Source organism: Megalops cyprinoides, chromosome 3, assembly GCF_013368585.1.
Source record: "Megalops cyprinoides isolate fMegCyp1 chromosome 3, fMegCyp1.pri, whole genome shotgun sequence".
Classification (NCBI taxonomy): Eukaryota; Metazoa; Chordata; class Actinopteri; order Elopiformes; family Megalopidae; genus Megalops; species Megalops cyprinoides.
Genome location: NC_050585.1, coordinates 23,876,653 through 23,903,919, shown reverse-complemented (window position 1 = coordinate 23,903,919; position 27,267 = coordinate 23,876,653). Strand labels below are relative to the sequence as shown.

The following is a 27,267-nucleotide window of genomic DNA, read 5'->3' as shown; positions in this document are numbered from 1 at the left end:
ATTTATGTGCCATTTTACTTCAGTGTATGACGTATCAAACTATATATAAACTACAGATAAAATGACAATGAGTTGGCAAATCTCCAATGAAAGTGTACGAATGTAGCTGGGTCTCTGTTCCAAACCATGGCTTGAATAATATTATGCCCACACGCACTGGTTGGGGAATTTGTTAACCTGGTCTGACACTGTTGCCCATTCATGAGCTCAGAAAATGACCAATGTTTGTGTTGTGCTGCTAATTTACATGCTAGAAGAAAATGACATATACTGCATTGCTTGCTGATGAAGCAGCTGCATCTTTACTCTGACTTTGAGCTTAAACCGCCCCAGCCACCCTCAGTGTACTCATGGTATTGTTTGGATACTACAGGATGAAGAGAGCAGTTTCAATGGGAATACCACGTAATTTCCTCTCTGTCTCCCCATTTGCCCTTGACCCTCACCAGCCATAATAAAGACACTGAGTTTTGTGTGCATGTTCACCTGTTCGCCTGACCACCACATTTTCATACGCCTGTTGGTGTCTGAGGAGACAGGCACCAGACACAATGAAACACAGGGTTCAGGCGCAGGAGTTGTTTGTGTGGTACCACAGTCTTCCAATCAGAGTTCAAGAGAGTTCTCTTTGCTCTCGCCGAATTCGGGACATACCATGTGTAATCTGATTTTCTAAATTCACTTAGTGAGTGAAAAGAGTCTCAAAGTAGAGCCTGCCTTGTTCTCAATTTTAGCCACATTCTCAACATTAAGCAGGTTTATTGGTATATTACTCTAAAAATGTGAACGTAGACGGTGTTCTCATACACCCTCTTCCTTCTTGTGAAATGACTACATTTACTGTTGTGGCATTAGGGATCAGCATTAGAGAGGCGTTGACCTTAATCACTTTTAACTTGTCCTCCTACCCAAGTCATACGGGTCCAAATTAAAACTTTTTATCCAATTAGTGCCACCAGCCCTACAGCTTAGGCCCTGCACTGTCTGTACATACTCGACTGGGCATCCATTGCACCAGGGAATAATTGCTTTTTGCTTCCTTCTTCCACTCATACACTGAGTACTAACAGCAGCAGCCCTCCCAGACACAGTGGAATTTTTCATGAGGACAGGAGAGGGTGGGGGAATTCAGATATATCCCAGTCAAGTGTGGTTTATTGAAGAGAGTAAAGGCTGATCATGATGTAGAAGTGCATTACGTGCTGTAAGGCAGGGTAAGTACCAAGAAATGTTACAGAGTAACTGTATTTATGCTTCACAGGACCCACCATGATGGACCAACCACAAAGAAAAAGGCAGATAAACCTAACATCAAACCTAACAAGTGTGGTGATAACCATGTTAATACATGGACCAACTGGCCGCCTTTAGACTGAACCTGCAGGCAGGTATATCAGCCTTCCTGAGACAGCAGGCTCCATTGTCTACCAAATTGTAAACCAATTTAAACCTACAAGAACATTTAAGGAGACTCTGCAAATCATATGGATAATATCTGTTACAACACAAATACACCCCTCCCTACAGCGACCACGCGTGCGCCCACACACGCACATGTACATGCGCGCGCACACACACACTTAATCAAAATGACCATACCATATCCAGCTGACAAACTGAAACCAAAAGTCCAGAGACCCTGTCCAGTTTTTGAATGTTGAGTTACAGCGACACCTGCAGTGTGTGACAGGAACTTTTTTTTATTATGGCTCTCAAATGAGGTAATGTGTAAAGAAATATAATTTTATGTGATATACTGACAGGAGATATTGCACAGTATGTGATCAAATTTCGCATTGGGTAAAACTTAGCCTTTTTGGTTAATTGCTTGTTATTTCAGACACCAGATTCATGCTGAATATTAGAATTATTTTGAAATCCTTTTGAAGACTGCTACCTTTGAAAAAGTCTTTCAAGTAGTATCATTAAAATTTCATCTACATAACTCCTAGATTAAGATCAGGGGTCTCTAACTACTTTTTTATGATTGACTTTTAAATGTAAGTGTAATTAAGTATATAAAATAATGAAGTATATACAAGCAAAATATTTCATTCCTATTGATAAAACAATGTATGAATAGGGAGTATGTAAATATATTTCAACAATGTAGACATTTAAAAAATATGTACAGATAGTATTGTGTTCAGAGTAAAGCATCATCTCACTTTATATTTTTTCTACTTTGTACTAAATACTGAAAAAAAATATATATTTCAGCTTCACAATAAATAACTAAAATGAACAGGAGCACATATTTACAAGACAAGAATGGGTGATGGCATTACTTGTGGCAAAGTCTTGGAGATGTAGAATAACATTATGTTAGAATTATAACTAATCACAATTTTTGATGCATATTAATACATTATTTTTTGTTTGTTTTCCATGATTGAAAGCCATTTTTGGCCTCTGGTATGTTAATTATATTGTCTTTATGTAGAACAACATGTGGAAAAACTATTCACTCTGTTGCTTGTTGCAGTTCATTCCACCACTCTGGAGCAAGAGAAGAATAGGACCATATTTTAGCAAAGAAATAATGATGTGATGAAAAGTAGTCTACTACCAGTAAATGATGATCCCTGGGGGCTAGGGATGTACGAAGCAAGAATGATATAATTCACAGTAAATTGAATAAATGGCTTTTCAGGAAAATGAAGTAGTTATACAGAAGCAGTGGAGGGATCCTTGCAATGCTGGTGCATGAAGAGGTGATGTGGAGGGAATACAGCCCATGCAGCAAAGCAGAAGAGCAGCCCAGAGACAAACTGAAACCTAGGTGAGAAAATAAAAAATCCTGTATGTGGAATGTGTTATTACAAATTAACAGCAATCTGAGAGGTAGTATCTTGAAAGAACATCTGTGGGTTTCCAGCAGCATTGGTCAGTTTTGGAAATGTCAATTTTAAAATGACGGGAATGTACTGATATTACAAAAATCTGAAAGGACACTTACGAATCAGGTGGGAATAACATTGTCAATTTAGAAGTAAGAATTTGCACAATCAGAAGAAATTAAATCATGTCCCATCTCCTTTGCCACAAAGACTGTACATGAATTCTCACCTCAGACGTGCAGAAAAGCTGATATCTGTGTTGTGATCCCATGGTCTGTGTTGCGTGCTATGGCTGTCTTCCCTGCTGTGACGGCATCTGTCAATGCAGCAGAGATTGGTGCTTTCTTAGCCAAAGCCCCTTCAATCCCACTTTGACACTCACCCAATTAACAGTTGATCAGATGACCTGAAGGTCAATCCATCCAACTTCTCCAGCCCCTAATGAGAACAGTGAGGCTCAGGCTTTTTGAGGCTCAGTTAACAAGCAGACAGGTTGTTATGCCATCATGTCTATGATGTAACCTCTGAGGGACAGAGACTTTGAGCCATCATTCCTGCTGGACAGCCACAAGAGCAGTAACATGTCCCCTCTCCCTAATGCCATGGGGAATAGCCTGGAGGGACACAGGCAATGTGGCAGGCATCTGGTTTAGGTTTTTCCCTACATAAATAGATCAGAGGGGTCCCATGGCCCACTCCCGGGGAGTTCTATACAGGACAGACAGGCACTGGAGGTGATTGGTGAGGGGAATATAGGGGTGGACTAGTCAACTCTGCATTAAATAGAAGCACTGGACCTGCAGGAGTGCCATGTGACAGAAGATGAGAACAGCTTGTAGGTGCTTGCAAGATATTGTGCACTCAGAACAGAACATAAAGAAACATATATTAACAACAAAAAAACAAAATGAATAATAATAGGCTAATAATATTCAGGAACAGTTGACTAGTATAAAACACTGCAAATCAAGTGTTTTCTATTATTCTGTTGTTCAGTAATCTGTGCAGTGAGGTGATCACATTTGGTTTGGGCCACTTCACTGCCTTCACTGCATAGCTGCCTGGACTATATCTCACAAATTACACAATAATACTATGAATGGGACTGTTCACTTTTGTAAAGCTCTGAACTACTGCAAGGATTGTTGAGTTCCTCCCTCTTTTTTCACAGGATTGGCAGTATGTAAAGTACTTCAGTCTGGCCCCGGTGCAGATTATCCCATTTAATTCTGGACAGGGTAATTCTCTCATTTACATTCACTGCATAATTTACAGTTCAGTAGAATGGTAGATGGTCTGTTCTTCGTGTTGAGTAGTAAGAAGTTGGTGCATTGTATTCTAGTCACATTTCTGAACTGTTCTGTTGGTGTTCTTGCAGGATTGTCAGAACATAGGAAAATATTAGGTGCCCACTGAAGTTTCCCCGATGCTGGATAACCCAAGCGACAGAGGCAGAGGTGGCCTGTCACATGCTTCTCAGCCACCTGGACCAGAGTGCATATACACACACACATATATATATATATATATATATATATATATATATATATATATATATACCTACGCTACTATAACAGGCCTCTCAGCTGGGCTGAGTGCCAGAGCACTTCCCTACCTCCTTCTGTTTAAGTGCATACAGACAAAAAGAATCATGGTTTTGAGCTGATGACAAATGGGAAAGTTGGATTCAAAGTCTGGGCAGCACAGTGCTGCAGTACTTTCCCGATGATTATTCCTTGAAAATAGTAAAAGGCTATTTTGCAACTGTCTTAGTTTAAGAGAAATATTCTCTTGAGATATTTTTGTAAATTCTGGCTTGAATGAGACCAGTGACTAACTGATAAGATATTGCTCTAGCTATGACAACTAGGGTGGAAAAGATTCCTTCATATGGGATCATAATTAAACCCGCTTTCAAAATTAGTTTTAATAAAAAGTAAGCATCTAATCATAGATGAATTGTATAAGCCAATCAGAGGTTTGCCACAGCATCTGCTGATATGATATGGAGTAAACTGTGATACTAGGGCAGCTATGTGGCATGGTACTATGGTGCAGAAGTCATACCCCAAAACTTGCTGGTTCCATTCCCAGGTGGGCCACTGCTGTTGTGCTTACACTGAATTGCTTGAATAAAATTTCAGTTGTAGAAGTGTAAATTATGTAAATTTCTCTGAATTAGACTGTCTTCAAAGTAAATGTGACTAGTTATGGAATTAAAGATCAGATTTTGGCAAATAATGTTAGGATGGCACTGATCATACTGTTATGATCTCTTTTGTATTGGCCAGCATACACAAACCCCTATGTGTATTGACCAAAGTAGCTTAAGACATGCAAACAGTGAAGTCCTGAAAAACTCTGGATACACAAATCCTTTGGTATGTAAGCACTAGAATAAACTGCATTTTTTCTTAAAATATTTTACATGACAGTTACTATGGTAATTAATACCAGACAGTAGCATTCACATTCCAGATTCTTAATATCTCTTCACTTGGTTTTTATTAAAGTTTTAAGTTGCTTTAGTATAGGAATGATTCTTTTCCAGTGTTTTAGATTACAATATACAATTATTATATCAGTAATTTGTAAACATGAAATACATTGTACCCTAAACCTAACATCTGGCCATGTCAAGCAGGTAGAGAAGGTATTCTTGATCGTAAAATTCAAGGTAGTGGGTTATTTTCATACATGTCATCAGATGAAACACCAAGATTTTTTTTTTGTCTCCACCATGGCATTAAAACCAAGGATTTGTGTGCACATGCTAAATGATCTGTTTAATGTCTGATGCATTCTTATTCACTGTTCAAAGTGCCTTTGTGAAGCACTGGAGTGTGTACTATGTGTCTCAGATACCTCTCCAACTGTTTTACACTGTCCCACAGCCACCAGTCAGACATATTACATATTACATATTACATGCTTGTTTAAAAATGCAATTTGGCTGGTCCACTTTTTCAAGAGGAACATTTGCACAGATGAACGCATCTCTCAAAACATGCACGTCATCCCGCCCACGGTCTAGGCTTTTTTCCCCCTATTTTGACTAGGGATTCCCTGTTGTCAATCTCAGACTTTTGTTTTGTGATTTTAAATACTGGTCTATTGCTATCGTTTGTATGCGGTATAATGAAGTTATACAAGGCAATTCGTATCTGTCAAAATGTGCCCTGTCAGGCAGACATTACAGCGCTCTCTCAGTCAGTGAAACGCTCCTTGATGTTGTTTATGTGTCCATCTTTCATGTCCTGCTGCTTTACCTGTAAACGAGTCCATTTTATTTCCTTTTGTCACTAAAATTTGACTGATGTATGTGATATGACATTTTATCGATACTATGGTATACATTTCTTATTTAAAAATATTACAATATCTACTTCTAACATAAAAAACTTAAAAATTCACTTTTCAAAAATAATCCAGTTGGCACACCTCTCAAAAACATACAGTCCTTACCAGAAGTTCCATTATTATTAATATATGTTAAAAGTCTCAAAAATTACAAATTGAGTTTGACAGAGTTAGTAATTTTATGTTTTGAGTGTTTTTGCCTGAATATCTTTCTTTTTCTGGAGGATGGCTGCATTGCTGTGGTCAAGAGAAAAAATTCCGTAGGAGTTCAACAGGTTACGGTATAGTACAGATGTCTGGGTAGTCCATGCCATTCCTCCGAGTGTGACTTGGTCCTGTGTTTATGTTTGGTTCCAGCAGAATTGAGGTGCAGCATACCAAGCCTTGTCTCATGTTCCAGCCTTTGTCATATTTCACTATAGGTCTTATATCCCTCTGCTAAGCTGCTCTCGATCCTATCCCATCTGCATCTTTGTTGCTGTTCTTGTCCCATACTCATCATACTCTTACTGTCAAAAAGTATACCTGTAAAGCATGTGGTCTAGAATGAAATTGCTCAAGATGTAAGGAGATGGAAACTTGCCTTAGTGAAGTTCTTCCTCCTCTTTTTTGTGTTATAACACCCTCTAGTGGAAGCTGTAAAAACTGTCAGTACAGGCAGTCTCTCCTTTAACATGCCTAAAGCAGTTGTTGTGAATGGAATCATTTTGCCCTAAGACAGACTGGAAATTGAATCTTTTCCAAAAAATATTTAGATGTATATGACATTATGTAAAAAATAACACTGTATTTTAACACTGTATAAAATTTCAAATGTAAATATACTTCCACACATACAGTTCAGTACAGTATATATATTCAGAATTATGACACACACTGAGTGAGGCCCGGGGGAATAGAAAGGACACAGAGGACAGCAGGACACAATCATGCAACATATAATTCCAACTACAAATTTCAGATTGTGACAGCCAGTCTAGAAAGTTGATTTTGTCACTTAACTATTTCTTTGCATCTTTGGGCTGGAAAGTTCATTTTTGATAATTGTTGAACTTCTTGGCAAATAAAACCCAGCATTTCACCAACATATCCATGTTTGGGGGTGAATCTTTCCTTGACTCTAACAAGGGCATTTCGTCTATATTTCAGAGATGGTGACATTCTGCTTAACACAAGCATGTTTTTGGTGCCTAGCATGCTACTAATAAGCATGTCTGTAAATAACATACATTTAATGATGAGAATGGGTGATTCAGCACAGCAAGGCTGTCTACAGTGTAACAGTTCTCAAACTGGGGTCCCCAGTCTGTGGAAAATTTTAGAAATGTCTATCTGTTCAAGTGGATAACACCCATTTAGAGTATGTAATTCACCATTTGGTACATACATATGTGCATACGGGCACACAAGGCCTCTCCTGGCTTGTGCCTTCCATGTCAATCAATAAAATTTAGTCAATCATAAATGTGAATGTTTTGTTCTGCAAACACCATGCAAAGAACAACTAATCACTGCTTCAAAACTGTTGTGGTAGTCTGACACAAATGTTCAAGATTTACAACAAAACATGGAAACTTTTACACAGGTTAAGAGGTCTGCAGCTAAAAACTAATGATCTTGTGTACCTAGGATGGTGTCAAACCTGGTTGTGAACACCATAAGAGTCTCTGCTTCCACTTTGTATTCCGGTATGTTATTCCATGAATTTGTAACAATAAATACATCTTACTATCAGTGACATTTACCTTTAATCCACTTCTATATCCTCTTGTTCTGCTGACAGAATTTATCTGAAAATAGCATCTGTAGTCCATTGTGTCTTTTAAATATTTAAATGCCTCTGTCAGACTGCTTTTTGTTGGCACTAAAAAGATTATTTTGACATAACATTTTATAAAATACAGTATTTGTGTTTAATCTTTTCGTACACAAGTTAATCAGTTCATCAAGGGCATGGATTGAAATGGAAAATGTACTTCAAAAGAAACAGAAAGCAAGACCTAGAGCAGTTTTAACAGCTCAGTTGATGATAAACCACTGACTGTACAAGCCATTTTGAGTGCTTGAAGGAACTGTAAATACCTTTATTCCATTAACTATAAATTCAAAGTGGATATTTTGTTATTATGCTAGATGTTATTATGTTAGAGGAAGACAATGTTTTCATTCTTGAGAGTAGGTATAGGCACCTCAGCAAATTATCACGTTCGTTTTAAGGTGCATGGACTGTATGTATGTGAATCACATCCGATGGAGTGTGAATTGAATACTACCGAGTACTTTTTATTACTGCAAGGATTATTATTTTTTTTTAAGCTAACAACAGTTAACATAAAAACCCATGAAAGACCTCATGAGTATCTGCGATTTTGATTGTGTCTGTGTCTTCCTAAACGTCAAATGTAGACGCTACGTCACAAAAAGTAAATTTAACCCGCAAATGCATTGTGTAAAACGCTTTCGCCGAAGACGAAACCAAAGTGCCAAGGAGCGAGCGATCTCGAGTCTACGTAATACCCTTGCTTGATTGTAGGATGCCATGCAATTCCGTTACAAAAAAAAAAAATCTACTGTGCAGCTAGCAAGAGAACGAAAGTTGTAGCGAATTTTATAATAGGCGCACATTCACGACTGATGTACAACAGTGTCAGCCCGCGATTAATATTGCGCAACATTAGAACTATTTAATCTATTGTGTATTATCTGATTCAGAAGCCTGCGTTGATCTGTCTCGACATACGACCAACCAATTATCCTACCGGCTTGGTACATCTGGAAAGCAAACTGAGAGAAACAGTTAAGGAAAATCATATTCGTGCCATTCCTTTTACTCCGTCCATAGTATGTGCGCTTACATCTTCAAGTTCATCACACGATCTAACGAGAGCAAATGTGTAGTTTGAAAAACTGACGGCGTCACCTGGGTTTCAACTAAAATACCTATTGAGCGTGCCTTAAAGTACAATATTATAGCTACAAATAATCTGCAATTGTATAAACTTAAATTACACCTACGCGTCAGTGTCTGGGCTCGGGGTGGCATGCTCCCAATTTGAAGTCTAGGGTATGCGAATATCAAGCTAGCTAGATTAATTTATTTTGACATGTAAAACCTGTCCGGAAATCAGTTATACGAGTCAATACGACCATCTAGTACTAAACGGATGCCTTGCTTGCACAGATCAAACGCGACACTCCAAGCATCGATATCGCGCACTCCCCGATCTACTACCATCTTGGCGCACCTAGCTAGCTGAAGAGGGTCCTGCGGCTTGAGTCTATTGAGATACCTTGCTAACATTGAAATCTGCTGGAGCCTTTCACTCGAGTGACGTAGGACAGACAGAGTTCTGCGGCGGAGGAGGCCGCGCGCTCTGTCTCCCCCACTCCCCCCCTCCCCCCCCCGCGCCCTCAACGAGCCGCCTGATTGGTCCGGGCCTGGAAAAGAGTTCAGAATCCAGAATGTGCAGGCCTTGGTGTCTGCACCGTGGGAAAAATATCAAAACAGCGCAACTCAAATCGAATACGATTATTTAAAAATCCTTCGCCAGACAGAAAACGGGGATCCGGAAAGCAGGTAAAACGATTCGTTTCGGTGGGATACGTTTATCGATATGCAGTTTGCCGAAGTACGGCCCTGTTTTAGAGGCCTGGGCCTGATTAAGCCTGCGAGAAAAACAACACGACAAAGAGAATACTGGCCTCAGTGTGAAAGCGTATTTTTAAATATTTCAACGCTAATTGCTGTTCCCATTTGGGTTGTGCCGGTTGCATACTGCATATTTGAAATGCCGAGTACGATGTGTTAAATTAAATGACGACAAATTAATAATAATTAAAACGTGTTTTTAAAAAAGCTCGTAAAATGGCGGAAAACAAGATGTCGGCCCGTTGTCGCAGAGCGTTGTAAAGTCTGTTTCAAGGCTACGTACCCGAGCTGTTGAAACATCGCAAAGCGTTACGGCATTCTGTGTGCATAAAGGTGTTTGCAAATGACTTGGTTGAGCGTCCGGAGCGGTGCGCCGTGTAGTTGACGCGCTCTGTCGTTGCACGTGATGTATACAGTGTTAACTTGCGAGTCTGTCTGCAGACATAGTTAAAAGGAAAGCGGCCATGTTTATACAGTCTGCAGCTGGGAGCTTTGGGTAGGAGATTGACAGGAGAGAGTAGAGAGGGCAGAGTGGAAGCGATGGAAGTAAATATTGCAGCTGTTGTAGCGTCATTAATATGGATGTCATTCACAGCGTTGAAATTATTGGATTTTTAAATTAGATATGAGCGACGAAATAAAAAATACACCCCTTGCACGAAACACCCCACTGATATAAAGTAGTTAACGCTATTACAGTAAGAAGGTTGGCAGATGGGTAGGAACAATTACATTGAGTATCTGCGACACTGAAAATTGGACATTTTTCTTTCTTTTCCTGTATTCAGGCTAGTGTCATAACATAATGAACCAAACAATTTGTATGTGCGTTTACCTTCTAAGATGAGGTCATTAATGTTATATATTGGCGTAATTGCTGGCTAACTAGCTACAGTTAACGAACATTTCTCGAGGTTATTTGGGTGTTGCCAGTTTTGCATTGCATTGCGGATATTTCTTTGGAATAGCTAGTTAGTCGATGCATCAACTTGATCATAGCCAGCAATTGAGTGGAGCTACTTCCTTGTCGTTCCGCTTCATGTTTTGGCGGCAGACAGATGTCTCTAACATGCAGCACATCTCACGCAAGCTGCAGGTATATGGCAAAACCGACATTGAACTTACAAGTTCATGTTGTACGGTGCAGCTAGATTACTGACTCTTTTTTTAATAGTGAAAAGTAATGACAGAGCTTGCTGTCGTGGTGCAGACAATTTCAAGGGCTGAAATACACACGCAATTCGCAATCCCAACCGAATATCGTAATGCGGGCTAGTAAAGCAGCAATGATCACTTTCACAGATTTGTAACTTCTGTAACTAATGGTTGTTTTTTTTTTCCATTACAGTACCTGAAAACATTTGTTTTCAGCAGTCCCTCATGCTGATCATATCCTAAGCCTCAGAATGTATTGTGTATTTTGACCCACCTCAGCTTTCTTTGGCAAAATACTGTATATCAATTATGGCGTATTCTTTGTAGTGGTTAGACCAATACACTTGAAACTATATTGACACCGTTAATAAGACACGAAGGTGTATAGTTCCATCCAGGTTGTTGAAGGCAAACACATCAAGCACAGCAGTTATTTTTTTACTATCAAGAGAATGATGTTCATGAAGTTTTGTGGTTTTATTCTTTAAAAACATCTATTTATATTATAACCAGTTTTGCCTAAGTGAGGGGTAGGACCCCTCTTGTCACTTTCCGGTTGTGAAATCTTGTGTTGGTCATCTCTGTACAGTGTCTTGTTGTCCAGTCACAAACTATGTATGACAGTGCAATGCAAAATCCTCTGCCATGACAACTAGTCCGTTTTAGTCTGAGAGGTAGCTAGCTACCCTTTACCGTGCCTGTCACATGGCATATTTTGATAGCTCTGCTATCAGTTTAAAAATATGGAAACACATTTGGGACACCATCCTCTTCATAAGCATAAACGAGAGGAGGAGCAACATGATAAGAATGGCAAACAAACTTTATCAGGTTCAGAAATTTTTGCATAAATAAAAAAATGATCATGTCATACTGTATTAGTCAAACAATCCTTTAAAGCACAAGATGCTCAGATATGCACCCCTTTCAGTCTGGTTCCTATAGGTGTTTTTTTTTTTACTGTAAGCTAACTCGGTGGCAGGACCCCTCTGTCATTTCCTAGTTGTGAACTCACATTGGTTATCTCTGTACAGTCCCTGGTTGTCCAATCACAAGCTATATATGACAACATGATGCAGATTCTTCCACCATGGGAAAATGTGGCTCAGTCTTGCAACTAACCTCTTAGTTTTAGTCTGAGAGGTGATTAATTACTCCTTACTGTGAGGCGCTGTATGGTACATAATTCAAACTTCACCTTGCACACACCTGTATAAAATGCTCATGTACATACATGACAGTCTTGCACACTGACATGAAACACTCACACATTCATAAGAAATGTGTTTCACGGGTGTGTGTTTGCGAACCTTTCAGATGAGTGTGTGTGAGCCTTTCACATGAGTGTGTACAAGCTTTTCATGTTATGAGTGAATAAAATTGTCCCTAATTCTCTTCTGTGCCACCACGCCCTAATCCCACCCCTACTTTCTTACTGGTGCAAGAAGATGTGAAGATTTCATAACAGTATGCAGGAGTTTTGAATGTGTGTGTGTGCAAGGTTTCATTTGGGTATGTGCAAGTTGTGTGCAAGGTAAAGTTTGAATTTCGCACCACATGCCACCATATACTTGACCATGTCTCTCACACTGCATATTTGATAGCTGGCTCTCCTGTCAATTTAAAATACACAGACTCATTCTGGGCATCAAGTGAGTGTAAACCTGACGAGGAGCAAAATGACAAAGACAGCAAATGAAGAGAGCAGCGTAGGTTTCTTGAGAAGTGTACTTAGTGCCTGAGAAGTACACAGATGTCTTGTCTGGCTAGCTAACCAATTAACCAAGCTAATAGTAGTAAACATTGCTATGGTTTACTGTGCTGACAATAAGGAGATAGCTATTAAATTAACTAGGCGAATTGTTACATCTATCTTCAGTCTCAAAAGTGAGTCCTGTGACGCAATACTAAACTTTACTGCTGTTCGTTCTCTTGATGAAAACTTTTAATCGCAGCAGTATTTTCTCATGACTCAGCAGAGAAACTGCTGCGGTCTACTTTGGGCTGAGACCCACTGGTTGAGGAGCATAGGGGATCTTGTGGCTAGGAGGAAGAGGGAAGTTAGCCCTGTGGTGAAAGCTGTGCAGGGCAGTCTGACTCTTGGCAGTCTAGTTTGTCCGCTGCCACTGTCACAGGTAGCTAATTATTGATCAAGAGCTAATGCATGAGTGGCCACAAGACCCAACATAGCCTGCTTGCTTCCTTTTATATGACCAAAGGTATGTATTGTATTTGTCAAATGCATGGTGGCACTGAGTAGTATTTGTCCTGGTTTGTGAATTAACGTAGTGGTGTCTTTTCAGGTAACTTCCCTTTTGGACAGAAGAAAAGAAATTCATTTACCTGATTTGTAAGAGAACACTGCAGCAAATGTGAAGGTAGGCGTGCCATAAATTACACGTGTGTGATTGTCTGCTCCCTCCATCTCATACAAAAAAAAATTATGTATCATCACAAAATTTCTAAAATACAACTCAGCCTCCCATGAACCCTTTGAACTCGTTTTTGCTGAAATGAAATAACTGTCCACATAGGCCATAGATCATTTTGTTCAGAGCCAATTTAGCTAATGGATAATGCAATCCAAAGCCCTGACTGTGACATGAGGAATTTTATATATCCTTTTATATGAGGTAAAGTAAATTACTCTTCTTGAGAAAATGTGTTTACTTTAATGCCCTTCCAAAAGCAAATGTGTCAGCTCAGTTTTCTCTCTCAGGTTGTCTGGACTGTATTTTTATAAAAATCTTGCCAAAGAGACATACCATTCCTTTGAAAAAAAATATTAGTTAAGTGTCAGTTGGTGATATTCTCAGAAATTTGGAAGCTGGGTAAAAGAGTTGTCTTTTATATATTTATTATGACACTGCAAATGAAAAACTGCTGTTTACATAAATGGTGATATAAAATAAATTCATAACTGTAGATCACAACAATAAAAAATGATGGAATGGAATGGAATAAAAAGTATTTGCATAAACAGAAAAATTCCATATAAAACAACAGTACATAAATATAAACATTTTAAGTCATTTGCAGTCAAATAGATGTAACAAACATGGAGTGATTTATTATTATATTACCGATTAAAAAGGAAAGCAGCCATCGGTAGTCATTGAATTTGATCTTGTCTGTGTGGTCCGCTGAACTGAGAGAGGAGCTTATCTAAATGCACTGCAGCTACACCATATGGACAAAAGTATTCGGACGCCTGACCATTACATTGTAATGACATTGTATTCAAATACATATACTTTAATATGGAGTTGGTCCCATATTGGAAGGCTTTCCACAAGATTTTGGAGTGTTTCTCTGGAAATTTGTGCCCATTCATTCTATAGAGCATTTATGAGGTCAGGCACTGATGTTGGACGAGAAGGCCTGGCTCGCAATCTCTGTTCCAGTTCATCCCAAAGGTGCTTGATGGGGTTGAGGTCAGGGCTCTGTGCGAGCCAGTCAAGTTCTTCCACACCGAACTCATCAAACCATGTCTTTATAGTCCTTGCTTTGTACACTGGGGCACAGTCATGTTGGAATAGAAAAGGGCCTTCCCCAAACTGTTGCCACAAAGTTGGAAGCATAGCATTGTCCAAAATGTCTTGGTATGCTGAAGCATTAAGATTGCCCTTCACTGGAGATAAGGGGCCTAGCCCAAACCCTGAAAAACAGGTGTGGCCAAATACTTTTGTCCATATAGTGTATCAAAAGGCAGAGATTGCATCTTCATTGTATGTTTTGTTCACTGACATCTGATTGAAGACCCAGTCTAGCACGTATGGAAAAAATAAAATGTTTCTACATTTTAAAATAGAAATTGAACTGGAATTCTCCATGATGTAAAAAGAGTGATGCAAAAACATAGCACTGCTCTTGCGGAGCCAGTTTTATGTTTTGTATGTATTGGCAGACCTTGCATTGCTACTGCAGAGCCGATTTTACATTTTCTGATTAGATATTCATCACATTGAAAGTGACAAGCCTTCTGTACACAGCATAACACACAGGAGAAATGACTAAGTTATTCAGCAGAGAATGAGGATCTTTTGGCCACAGTTTGCGGCTTTCAGGTTCAAGGGAGAAGTTAGGCAGTTTAACATGGACAGAAAATAGGATTGACAATAGAAAGTCATATGAAGTCCTCCTCTTTAAATTCTTTACTTTTGTGTATTTTTTGTTATGGGGATTTTGAATGTTTATGAATACAACTGTATGATCTCAAGTAACTGTGTTTCACATTTCGTTGTGATGTTGATAATGCAGTGCAGTTAAACATGGGTACAGTACGCAAATATGTATGTTGGTTATTTCTTATTAGCTTTTTGGAAGAAACGGATAATGGACCAAGGTGGAGGGGTCTTGGAGCTTCAGCTGCAGGACTCAAAAATGCCCCACACGATGATAATGCAAGACTTTGGTAGGTACATGTGGCAACTGAAATGAGTCTGTCCATTTTTTCCACCTGTGTACCAGGATCAGCTGTAAGGATGGCTGTGAGGCCGCCAGATTGTACTGTGTGTCTAGCTCTGTGACACTCATCGCTTATTTTTTGGCAATAAAACAAAAGAATATTAAGTTACATCAATTAAATGGCCATTATGAGTCAATTCAACACTGTTCTTGTGTTATTTAGTTTATTTTCCTGCATCAGCTGTTACCTTCTTTGTTAATTATCCACAGTTGCCTGTGCTATGCTGTAATTTGTGTAATTATAGTACCATCATATGAATTGTTCCTTTAGACCAATATATAGGTATATATACAAGTACCTACACCAGTTCACTTTTGTTTTATTGTTGTTATTATTATGCATTCCATCATCACTGTTATTCAGGCTCATAATCATTTTTATTATATAAACAATATAATATGGTAAGAAGACAGTTACAGTTAATTATGTTCGGCAAGATAATATCCAGCTGCTGCAGCCCCTCAGTCAGGGTTGACCAAGGGTATGTCCAGACTTCTAGTGTCTGGGCTGTAGGGATCACTCTGCTCCGTACAAATGTGTTCACTGACTGAGCCACTTGAGAGCCCTATTTATTCACATTTTAACACTATTCCAAGCCTATTTATTGTTTCTTCTTAATTTCTGTTACAAACTAACAGTGGCGTTGTTTCCACAGTGGCGGGCATGGGGGGCATGGCCCACATTGACGGCGATCACATCGTGGTGTCGGTACCGGAGGCGGTGCTGGTGTCGGACGTGGTTACCGACGAGGGTATCACGCTGGAGCACGGCCTGGAGGAGGAGGTGGTGGAAGGGCCAGACATCGGCTCCGACGACATGGTGACGGCGGAGGGCATGATCGTGTCGGAGTCCGTGCTCGGGACGGAGGTCGCCATCGAGGAGGCGCTGGACTCCAATCACCATGTCCTGACCACTGACCTCATCGAAGAGTCAGTGCGTGTCCCTGACCAGGTCTTTGAGATGGTGTCTGAGGAGGTCATGGTCTCTAACTGTGACGCGGAGGCAGTCATCCAGGCGCATGAGGGCATGCCAGCTTCCACTGTCACCATCAAGACGGAGGATGATGAGGATGGTAAAAGCACCTCAGAGGACTACCTGATGATATCTTGTAAGTTAAATATAGATTACCCAGACAAATTCCATACAGTATGTAATATATTCTTAGATTACATTGTGCTAATAAAGTGACAAAATGTTGATTTACAGAACGTCTTATTCATATGCAGATTTTCTGCTCATTCATTATTTTGATGTACACCATGCACTCCACTTCTAAGCATTATTTGCATAAGAATCAGTGCAGGGCTCGTAACCAGAAGGTTGCCAGTTTGATTCCCTGTGGAGGCACTGCTGTTGTACCCTTGGGCAATGTACTTAACCAACAGTTACCTTATTAAATATCTAGCTGTATAAATGGATAAAATCTGTTTAATTCGCTTTGAATAAGAGCATCTGCTAAATGACAGTAATGTAAATGAGTCAACTGTATGTAGTTAACAAAAACACTGGGACAGAATCATTCTTATACAGATGCTGTTTAAATACCCCACTTGTAAAAATCTAATGCTCTACTTACAAGAATCATTTTGGGCTCATTCAGTATGATACTGAATCGAGTAACTGACGGACACTGCTATTTCAAGAGTTGCTCAGCTGTAACCGAAAATACAATTGAACTGTGTCCTGGTTGGGGGTAGGTATTTACAGAGCAGGAATGGATGTTTTGTCTTGTGCTGTATTCCCACAGTGGATGAGGTTGGGGAGAAGCTGGACATCGGGAACACTCCCCTGAAGATAAGTACCGAGGTTACACAGGATGACTGTTCCAAGGAGGGTGGTTATGGCTCTGAGGTCATTAAGGTCTACATATTCAAGGCAGAAGCAGACGAAGATGTAGAAATAGGTAAGATATTCCTTTCATGCTGAAGGAGACTTGAAAGTATTTTTCTCTCTCCTCTTATCCCTGTTCATTCACCTACCATAGTTTATTAATTTATTTAACCCCCAAAACTGCCTACAGTTACCTTAAAGCTTGCTGTGGCATATTGAGAGGCACAGCATTGCATGTCAGTACTTCTTTCTACTCTAGGTTGTTACTGTAGTTACAGGCTTGCTTAAATACCTGATATTTTTATTCTCATTTTTTATGATAGGTTGTTGAAATCCTCTGACTCACTGGTTGGTGTGGCAGAAGGCTGGGTTTCTGTATGACCTCTGTTTTTTTTTTTTCTCTCTCAGGTGGGACAGAGGTTGTGACAGAGAGTGACTTCCACAATGGCCACGCTGTGCTAGAGCCAGGTGGCATTGGCAGGTCATCCCGGGAGAAGATGGTCTACATGGCAGTGAAGGACTCCTCTCAGGAAGACGAGGACATCAGTGAGTCCTCCCCCCTCCCGCTACATCCAGTCACCCCATTGATGTGGTGTTTTTCTCAGCAAAAACTCACAGCTTTCGCTGGTGTCCAACACAGGTTGAAGTGAGTAGAGAAGTAACATGCTCAGCTCCTGTAATGCTTTAAAACCTGCAGTTTTTTTTTTAGTCTGAACGCCTTTTTACAGTTACTGCATATTTATGGATTCTTGTAGAAGAGGGCTTGCAGCCAGAGGTCTGCAGAACAGTCAGAAAAATAGGCAAAATCGATTCAAATGTTTTTGCCTGGTCCACCTGTAAATTAGGCCTATTGTTGTATGATACCAAAGATTTTTTTGCTGGTCTGTGTTGTGCTTGCGCATAAGCTTAGACACATTTTGAGATTGCATCAACCTCTCTGTTAATGCAAAATTTGACAATTAAAACATAGTATAGATCCACAGTTGTGTAGTAAGCTTTGTTTCATCCCAAAATTGGCAAGAATATCCAACAAATCCTCTAATTTCTTCAGTAATTTATATTTCTGGTAGGAGTTTTATGCAACTGCCAGTAATATTCTTACAGATTGAGAGATTTTGGGCATACATAACCTGTGAGGATGTGCAAAACAATAACAAAATGGCAAGCTTTGTGTGATATGTTGCTCATACTTTCTTTTTGTAAGTCGAGCTGTGTTGTGTGTCTGGAAGGAGGTCCCTGTTCTCACTGTCATGTCTTGAGTTTCCACAGTGATAGTTTGCTAAAAGCCTGTGTTATTTCTTGAGTATTTGTCCCCTCTGAGACGTCTTTGTGTGTGTCTGTGCCAGACTGCTCAGAGATTGCGGATGAGGTTTACATGGAGGTGATCGTGGGTGAGGAAGAGGCCCCTGCCATCCAGGAATCTCTGGCTGACTCCCCTGTCAACAAAACCTTTGTCCCAGTGGCCTGGGCTGCTGCCTATGGTAAATTCTGTCACAGGCAACAATATGCTTAACACAGGCAGTCCACAAGCATTCCAATAACTGTGTCCTGGCTTTGAAGGTGAAATGCAGTCATGAATAGGTGAATAGGTGGTACTCCAAATGCTCACACCCAAATTAATTACCTGCTTACCGTTGACTAACTTGTCCACCAAACTTAAACTGGTGAACAGGAAATTGAGCAGGTAATTCCCTAATATTCTTGGTACTCATAACATGAAAAAGCATTTTTATTGTTTGTTCTTTTTGTGCTCACCTTACTCAGAAGCATTTCTGAGGGATGCGTAATGTTGTCTGATGTTCAGTGGAGACTCTGGTTCCCATGCAGGTAACAGTCTGGACAGCAGAATGGAAAACAAGAACGGTGCAGCCACCCAGTACTTGCAAATCAGTGACAGCCTCAACACCAGCAGGGTCCTCAAACAGAAGGCCAAGAAGAAGAAGAAGGGGGAGACGCGGCAGTGCCAGACTGGTATATTGGCTTCACTTCATTTGATGTTTGAATGTTGTCTGAGGCATTTCGACTGTCACCAGTGTTAAAATAGAGGAGGGCATTTCTCTTTGAATTAGGGTTGTGGGATCATTTCTTCCATTGTCAAGCCAAAGGAAGATCTGCCAGTGCCAGTTTGCAAGCAACGTTGTAATTTCAGGCCTAGAATCATGAACATAAGAGTAACAAGGGTTTCTGTCCCCCCTCTATTTGCCCTCTCAGCTGTGATCATTGGTCCGGATGGGCAGCCTTTAACGGTGTACCCCTGTCACATTTGTGGTAAGAAGTTCAAGTCCCGGGGCTTTCTGAAAAGGCACATGAAGAATCACCCAGACCACATGTTCAAAAAGAAATACCAGTGCACAGACTGTGACTTCACTACCAACAAGAAGGCCAGCTTCCACAACCACCTGGAGGGCCACAAGCTCATCATCAAGAGCGAGAAGGTGCCCGAGTTCACGGAGTACACGCGGCGCTACCGCGAGGCCAGCCCGCTCAGCTCCAACAAGCTCATCCTGCGCGACAAGGAGCCCAAGCTGCACAAGTGCAAGTACTGCGACTACGAGACGGCCGAGCAGGGCCTGCTCAACCGCCACCTGCTGGCCGTGCACAGCAAGAACTTTGCCCACGTGTGCGTGGAGTGCGCCAAGGGCTTCCGGCACCCGTCGGAGCTCAAGAAGCACATGCGCACGCACACCGGCGAGAAGCCCTACCAGTGCCAGCACTGCGAGTTCCGCTGCGCCGACCAGTCCAACCTAAAGACTCACATTAAGAGCAAGCACGGCACCGAGCTGCCCTACAAGTGCGGACACTGCCCGCAGGCCTTCGCCGACGACAAGGAGCTGCAGAAGCACATGGAGATCTTCCAGGGCCACAAGGCGCACCAGTGCCCGCACTGCGACCACAAGAGCACCAACTCCAGCGACCTCAAGCGTCACATCATCTCCGTGCACACCAAGGACTTCCCGCACAAGTGCGAGGTGTGCGAGAAGGGGTTCCACCGGCCCTCCGAGCTCAAGAAGCACTCAGAGACTCACAAGGGCAACAAAGTGCACCAGTGCCGGCACTGTGACTTCAAGATCTCCGACCCCTTCACGCTCAGCCGCCACATCCTGTCTGTCCACACCAAGGACCTGCCCTTCAAGTGCAAGCGCTGCAAGCGGGGCTTCCGGCAGCAGAATGAACTGAAGAAGCACATGAAGACGCACAGCGGCCGGAAAGTGTATCAGTGCCAATACTGCGAGTACAACACTACGGACGCCTCAGGTTTCAAGCGGCACGTCATTTCCATTCACACCAAGGACTACCCCCACCGCTGTGATTACTGTAAGAAGGGCTTCCGCAGGCCCTCGGAAAAGAACCAGCATATAATGCGGCACCACAAAGATGTGTTAATGTAATGTTATGCACCCCCTTCCTAATCCTAAAGGGTCCTTTTTAAAGCCTAGGCAAACTATGGGTGGAGGGGGATTTATATAGTAAATATCTATAACAAAATGAACTGTTCTTTCAGTACTGACTCGCACCTTTTCCAGGAATGATAAATTAGGTCTTAAAAAACCCCACAAACCAGTATTAGGAGTCAGTGAAGGGATAGGAGTATAAAAGGTAGAGAGATGGAAATGAGCAGGGATGTGGTTCACTGTTCAATGTTTTTACTCTCTTTTACTTGATTTGATGCAAAATAATCACTTGTAAAACATTCAGGGGCTCAAATGTCATTTTGTTTACTGATTTTGGTAGGATGATACATACCAGTAATATGTTGTCTCTGTTGGGAGTGGTGCTTTAATGTCTCTTTGTATCAGCTGATGAAAAAGTATTGCTTGTTGTCCTCACATTGTTTTAGGGTGTGCTGCTTTTTCATCTTCTGTTCATATACTGGAAGGCATTAAAATGCAACACTATTTTTTTTAGAATACTTGCATAACATCTTTGGATAATTTTATTTGCCTTGGCTGTACATGTGTGCAATATTTCAAGGTGGTTTCATGGGGTCCATATTTCTTCACATACATACATATTCAATATCATGTGTCCTCCATTAGTATCCACTAACGTGTGTACATCAGTGGGCATAGCTGTCATAAAGACCTAGATTTGCCTCAACAGGTTCACATCCCTCTCTTCCAAAAGAGCTGTGTAATGTACAATCAGTGTCCCATGTGTTCAGAACGTTCCAGGCTGAGTCAGTTTGCACACAGTACATTTGTAAGCATAAAAGTCACCTGGCACCTCCAGCACATCTGATCTGTCTATGCCTCAGTTAGTCATGGCATCTTGGTTTGTACGTTCAGAAGAATGGTTTTATTCAGTGTTTCATACTCATGGGCAGCAGTGTCACATGATGTTCAGCTTTTTCATGTGTCCCACTAAAGGACTACATCAATGTAAAGAATGTTCCCAGTGATCACGTGACAGGTGGGTCGCATGGACTTAATGAAATGCTGTCAGTATTAAGCAGTGCTTGCTTTGAAGTATATAACTGAAAGTTAGATCCTGTATATAAAGGCTGCATTTCTGTACCTCTTGGTGCGTGTCGGCGTGCGTGCGTGCGTGCGTGTGTGTGTGTGTACACAGGGAGAAAGTTAGAGAGAGTATGTATGTATATATTTTCCAGCCAGCAAGTCTTCATTGGCTTTTGCATAACATTTCCTTTTTGTCAGTCTTGATGGCTGTTTACTGTTATTAGTGGCCAGTTGGTGGTGTGTATAGTATCAGCTGCTGGGGAAAATGTTAAAATATATTCCATGAGGCAATTTAGCTAACGTGAAGAACCCAGTACCGGTCCGGGTTCCAGTCTTCCCTGAATTTCCCAGTCGTCAAATCTCATGTGGTGGGTTGTCCAGGTTTCCTGAATAGCCTGCGACACTCCCACACTTTATAGATACCTTTGGATTCAAAATGTTTAATATTCTTTAGTCTGCACAAATATAACCCTATGAATGCTGTTGTACCACATGATAGTGAGTGAGTGAGTGTGTGTGTGTGTGTGTGTGTGTGTGTGTGTGTGTGTGTGTTAAATAATGTCCTTGACTGAAGCTCATGAATAACTAAATATATCCAACTATTTGGGAATTAAGTTCACTACCATGCCTTATATGTTCTGTATTTGCACAGTATTCAGTAAATTATGGCCAAGTTATTACAACATCTCCATCATGATGTGCAAGCAATTTTAACATTTTCATTTTAGTGTGTGACTAGCAAGGTCAAATCAATTTTTGATAACAGATGTGGGAAATGCAAAATGGGTTAGATGTCTTTCACTTTCTCAGCCATTGAGTGATCCATGAAAAAGCAAGACAGTATTTATGTTTACTGCCTCTTTTATTTTTCTGCAGCTTAATTACTTATGATGATCTATATTAGAGCACTTCCAGTCTGTGAAACAGTTTTTATGGGGGAGGGGGGTGGTGCACTGACCTTGCCGTTGTTCCATCTTCAGTCACACGTGCAGTGTCCAGAAGACAAGCTAGAGGGGAGGGCTCAGCATGTGGACAAGTTAAATGTTTTGTTGCCTTCTTTCTGAGAAATTGTAAATGCCTTCTGTCAATCTTTGTTGTGCCAGTCATCATTTTTACCACCCACCAGCTAAAATTTCTGTATCTCCTGTTCTTGTCTTAGTGTCATAGTATGTGTAATGAGAATGAGCCTAAAGGAAGTTTCTTGAACCTCATACACGCATCAAAAAATCCTGCCCCTGTTTGTCAGATAAGTCTATATCAACTGATCTCAGTCGCTGATCACATAATGAATCCCAGAGTTGTGGTCGGTGAACAAAATGGTGTTTTTTGCTTTTTTCACCTTTTTTTTCATAACTGGATTTTTCAAAATATAAATTGCCATACAGCAACACATTTTGCCATCTTATGACTTATTCAGAACTGCTGCAGGTAGGTAGTCAAAAGGAATTTTTGTTGACATTTCTTGTACAGAGGAACCAAAATAAATGTACATTTTTATAAGAACATTTCCGGATCCTGTTAATGGTCGTAAGACTGGACTGGAATCATCACTTTAGCACACTGGGTTGCAAGTTAGCTGAATCCTTATAAACAGACCTACGTCAAACTGTTAAGAGAGGAAAGTAATATGCAGAAAACAATAATGCAGAATTTCAGCAGGAACATACGGTTTGAAATTTAGCTGTTAAGAATTCCTTCAGGGTTTTCTATGTTTTTCTATAACTACCCTTTAAACAATTTATTCCATAAGATGTATTTCACAAGTTGTGTTCTATATGGTAGCTTAACTGGGTAAACTTGTCACTGGATTTAAGGCCAAGAATAATTGAAATTGGAATTAACTAAATATTCACTAAACCACAGATTTAAAGCAGTGTGTGTAAGTCCACTAAAAAGAGAAATGCATGTTCTTGTCAACCTTAACTTTGAGTCTTTAAGATACAGGTTTTAAATAAAATTCACCAAAAGCTGTAAATTGTACTTCACTTGGAAGAATCCTACCACTAATAGAAATTGATGTGCTATTAGTACTAGCAAGGATCAATGTTTCAGTTTGATGCAGGCCATATTTTTCAATGAAGAACTCAGACACTGGTGTATAGAGGAAATGTTCTATAATTAACATTAATGTGAATAATTTAAGGACAAGAACCAATAAGTTAGCAGATTCACTTTGATTTGAAACAATAAATCATGGAAAAATAAAGTTATGGTCACTGATTAGCAGACCTTAAATTTCTGCTGGGCTCAAAAGCAGCTCCATCTGAAAGCTGTGAGAAGTATCCTGGGTGTATCTGAACCCACTATGCAACCATTATCAGGTGTACCCACTCTCCCGTCATTAATGTGACATAGTGTGTTTGTGTCAATGATGCTTAATAGTGCAGATTTAGTACTAAAGCACCTCGGACCATGAAAATGTCTGATGAAATCTTGAATGTGGGCTGTTGAGGGTCTGAATGAAAGTAATGGCTTGACTTGCCTGCATCCATAATGGTTACTGATTATCATTTAAGTTGGTTCTATGGACAGAGGGGGTGTGAAAACCAGTCAGCAGGGAACTTTGATCCTTTGATCCTTTGGTATGTTCCTTTTACCGTTGTCCAGTGAGGCCAGCCTTCTGGAATATTCTGCTGACATGTTTGTGATCTCTGTTTAGATGTACCCACTGCAGAGTTTTTAGGTCCCATTAATGTAGATGTTCTGAACAGCTCCCGCCTCTCACACTTAGCAGTTTTGTGGGTGCTATTGAAAAATTACTGCTGAAGGTCAGAGAGTGAGGGCAGCAAAAAGGTAGTGCACAGCTCTCCATCTAAGCTATGACAGCCAGCTTCCAAAGGTGCTGCCGATGTTCAGTCCCTTCTAGGAGCCCCTTTCCCTCAATATGGTCGTGTCACCTGAGCCCGAGGAAACAGCGGCCTGGAACTGTTGTAGTCTGGGGTGCCATAGGGTGGTGCAGCCAGACTTGGTTGGGAAAATCCAGACATGCCACCTCTCTGGAAAGTAAGGGCAACAAACCTCACATCAGAGGATGCAGACAGCTCTGTAGCCTGTTGCTCCAGCTCATCAGAAGACAAGTGTCCCCTGTTATCCATTTGAGCTGACCTTTGTTCAGTGAGGCCAGCCTTCTGGAACACATTTTGCTGACATGTTTGTCTTAACTGAGTTTTTGAATTAATCAATGATTAACTTGTGTCCTTGGTCATGAGGTGTGTGTGTGTGTGTGATATCATTTTTTTTAGTTTTGAAATACTGCACTTTGGATGGCAATAAAAAGTGTGTGCGTAATAAAATATCTAAAATATGACCCGATGTTCAGGATGTTACACAGGTTTGTGATCACGCATCATTCTTTGTTAACAGTACCCTAGTTAAAGGTGTCTAAGCATGTTTTGCATAATATTAGTCCTCTATTACAATGGCAGTGATTTTATACAAGTTTGCAGTAATATTCACATCTGTCACCTGAGAAGTAAGAGAATGGCTTTTTAGTCTAACATCTACCAGTTTCAATGTTTTTTTTCAAACCTAACATTTCAAGTTACATTTTTTAATACCTAACATTTATCAATCTCAGAATGGAATTAAAATGGTGTGTTTGATTCCACAGGCACTGAAAGAAGGCAGGAAGAATAACAAGAATGTCACTCCAGTAATGGACACAAAGGGCAAATTGCAATACTTACTGGCACTTTTTAACAGCCAATGAATATACTGACTAAATGCGGTCTGCAGTCGCTCACCGTCATGCCATTTGTCATGTTGGGGGAGTCTGTGGGTCTCCTGTAATCATCATATCTGTTTTGTGGCTCATATGGGTTCCTGGTGGGCTGGGGCTCGGCATAGGGGTTATAGGATGCATTATTCCTTGAGGGCTGGCCAGGGACATAGCTATGTAAAAGCAACACAGGCAACACAGACAGGACACAGAGAACACGCTGATGCCACATTTGCAATTTCAAAGCCTTGACATCATGACAGCAATGGGACAAAACAGAATATACTAAATGAGAAATTAAAAACACATTATTTTTTTCATAACGTAGACACCGACGTCAGACACACTGCGCTGAGAAACAGGCTGTTGTTTACATCAGCTGCATAGCTTACCGTTGTGGTTTGCTTGGCTGGGTCGCCATGGGGAATGTCTCTTGAGACTGCCTTGCACTGGCTGGCGGAAGCCTAGGGCCTCCCTTCAAAGCAGAGGGGAAAGTCACAGAGAGTTTGTGTAAGGACAGGACCTGCTAACCATACCAACTATTTTATGTTACTTGTTTCCCTGTCTTTACTTTTTTGTTTCATTTAACAATTTCTTTAGCAGGTAGCATCAGTTAAGAAGCAATTCTCATTTACAATGACAACCTTTCTCACTCCTTTTTGCCCTCTTTGTCTTGTCTCCTTGAAGTACTCAAGTACTTGTGCACATCCTTCTTAAGAATCTGTATTTACTGTCATGAATATGTCCACAAACCACATTAAGACAGGGAAAAGGCACAAAGCCCTATGTGTTCTGTCTGTGGAAGCACGATGATGAACATTGGATACGTTGGGTTCTTTTTACTTCATTTTAAGACTTAATCTGTTTTATTACAATATAGTTTGGAGTTCTGTTTATCTGATGTGGACGTGGCCCTTTTTATAACACATTTATCAGTCCAATTTTAATTTCATAAGTCCTGATTAAACTCTCCTGGACTGTTATTGCTCTGTAGGAGGCATTTTCCTGCTTCTCTGCTTGCATTAGATATCATCACTTTGATTGCATGTCTATGATAGTAGCCATGTTGATATTTTTAGTTTTTATCATTTTAAGAATTTAATCTGGGTGTGTTAAGCAATAAACACACTGACCTTTGCTTGAAAACTCCTGTTGATAGTCATGAGGTGGTAATTAAAATTGACACTACCCTGTTCAAGGATGACTTCAGAATTTGTGGGATCAAAGGTAAAACCCACCCCAGTAGGAGGAGAGAGAGAGGTCTGAGTCATATAACCTCAAAAATAATGAGTGAGGAAAAAAAGAATTCTAAAAACTAATTAATGCACTAAATTGAATAGTACAAGAAACCTACAAATGCGGAAAAAAAAGGCATTAAATAGCTTGGACCCCTGTTGGCTGGCCCTTGGTTGTGCTGTGATTGGTGTCTCTTACCTGCATGTCAGAGGTGAACATTGGATTTTGGTATGCAATTGGAGAGCTGGGTCTGCTTTCACTAACAGATGCTTGTGGCATTGCCTTTTCTTTCTTGGGACTAAAACCAGGAGAGATATGTGATTAAAAGCTCCAAACGAACACTCTGCGTCATGAAAGCATGCAAGGATACAAGGATGCAGGGTTATATTTTGTGTGTGTGCTATCTCTCCAAACACATTTCAAACTGTTGGGAATGAGATGTGTTTCTAGTAGCGTATTTCTTACCTGTTCATCTTGTCTTTGAGCCCTTTTTTCTTCTGATGGTGAACACAATGAATAGTCACACCCACTATTATTGCCAGTCCCAACCCTGG

General features: G+C 40.6%; 2 protein-coding genes across 2 annotated transcripts; one reads left to right on the top strand and one right to left on the bottom strand.

Annotated features, from left to right (window-relative positions):
• Positions 1–9,234: 9,234 nt before the first annotated feature.
• Positions 9,235–24,985, top strand: LOC118775039 (zinc finger protein 711-like). Its single transcript, XM_036524724.1, has 10 exons — positions 9,235–9,777; positions 13,308–13,382; positions 15,320–15,418; positions 16,128–16,580; positions 17,220–17,375; positions 17,711–17,848; positions 18,649–18,783; positions 19,130–19,273; positions 19,514–22,309; positions 24,969–24,985. The coding sequence occupies exons 3-9, from the start codon at positions 15,340–15,342 to the stop codon at positions 20,689–20,691; spliced, it is 2,283 nt and encodes a 760-aa protein (XP_036380617.1). The 5' UTR covers positions 9,235–9,777; positions 13,308–13,382; positions 15,320–15,339; the 3' UTR covers positions 20,692–22,309; positions 24,969–24,985.
• LOC118774433 (protein transport protein sec31-like) lies at positions 24,639–27,225 on the bottom strand. Its single transcript, XM_036523780.1, has 5 exons — positions 27,179–27,225; positions 26,912–27,011; positions 25,870–25,952; positions 25,503–25,650; positions 24,639–24,755 (listed from the first exon to the last, which is right to left on the bottom strand). Exons 1-5 carry the CDS (start codon positions 27,184–27,186, stop codon positions 24,639–24,641), a joined length of 456 nt encoding a protein of 151 aa, XP_036379673.1. The 5' UTR covers positions 27,187–27,225.
• Between the last annotated feature and the right edge of the window lie 42 nt (positions 27,226–27,267).

Bases quoted from the DNA above. Each gene is read 5' to 3' on its own strand.
- LOC118775039 (XM_036524724.1), top strand. From the start codon at position 15,340: ATGGACCAAGGTGGAGGGGTCTTGGAGCTTCAGCTGCAGGACTCAAAA. The intron at 15,419-16,127 runs GTAGGTACATGT...TTGTTTCCACAG, and splicing joins GATGATAATGCAAGACTTTG to TGGCGGGCATGGGGGGCATG. The intron at 18,784-19,129 runs GTAAATTCTGTC...GTTCCCATGCAG, and splicing joins GGCCTGGGCTGCTGCCTATG to GTAACAGTCTGGACAGCAGA.
- LOC118774433 (XM_036523780.1), bottom strand. The intron at 25,953-26,911 runs GTAAGAGACACC...TCTGCTTTGAAG, and splicing joins TGTTCACCTCTGACATGCAG to GGAGGCCCTAGGCTTCCGCC. The intron at 25,651-25,869 runs GTAAGCTATGCA...GCTTTTACATAG, and splicing joins CAGCCAAGCAAACCACAACG to CTATGTCCCTGGCCAGCCCT.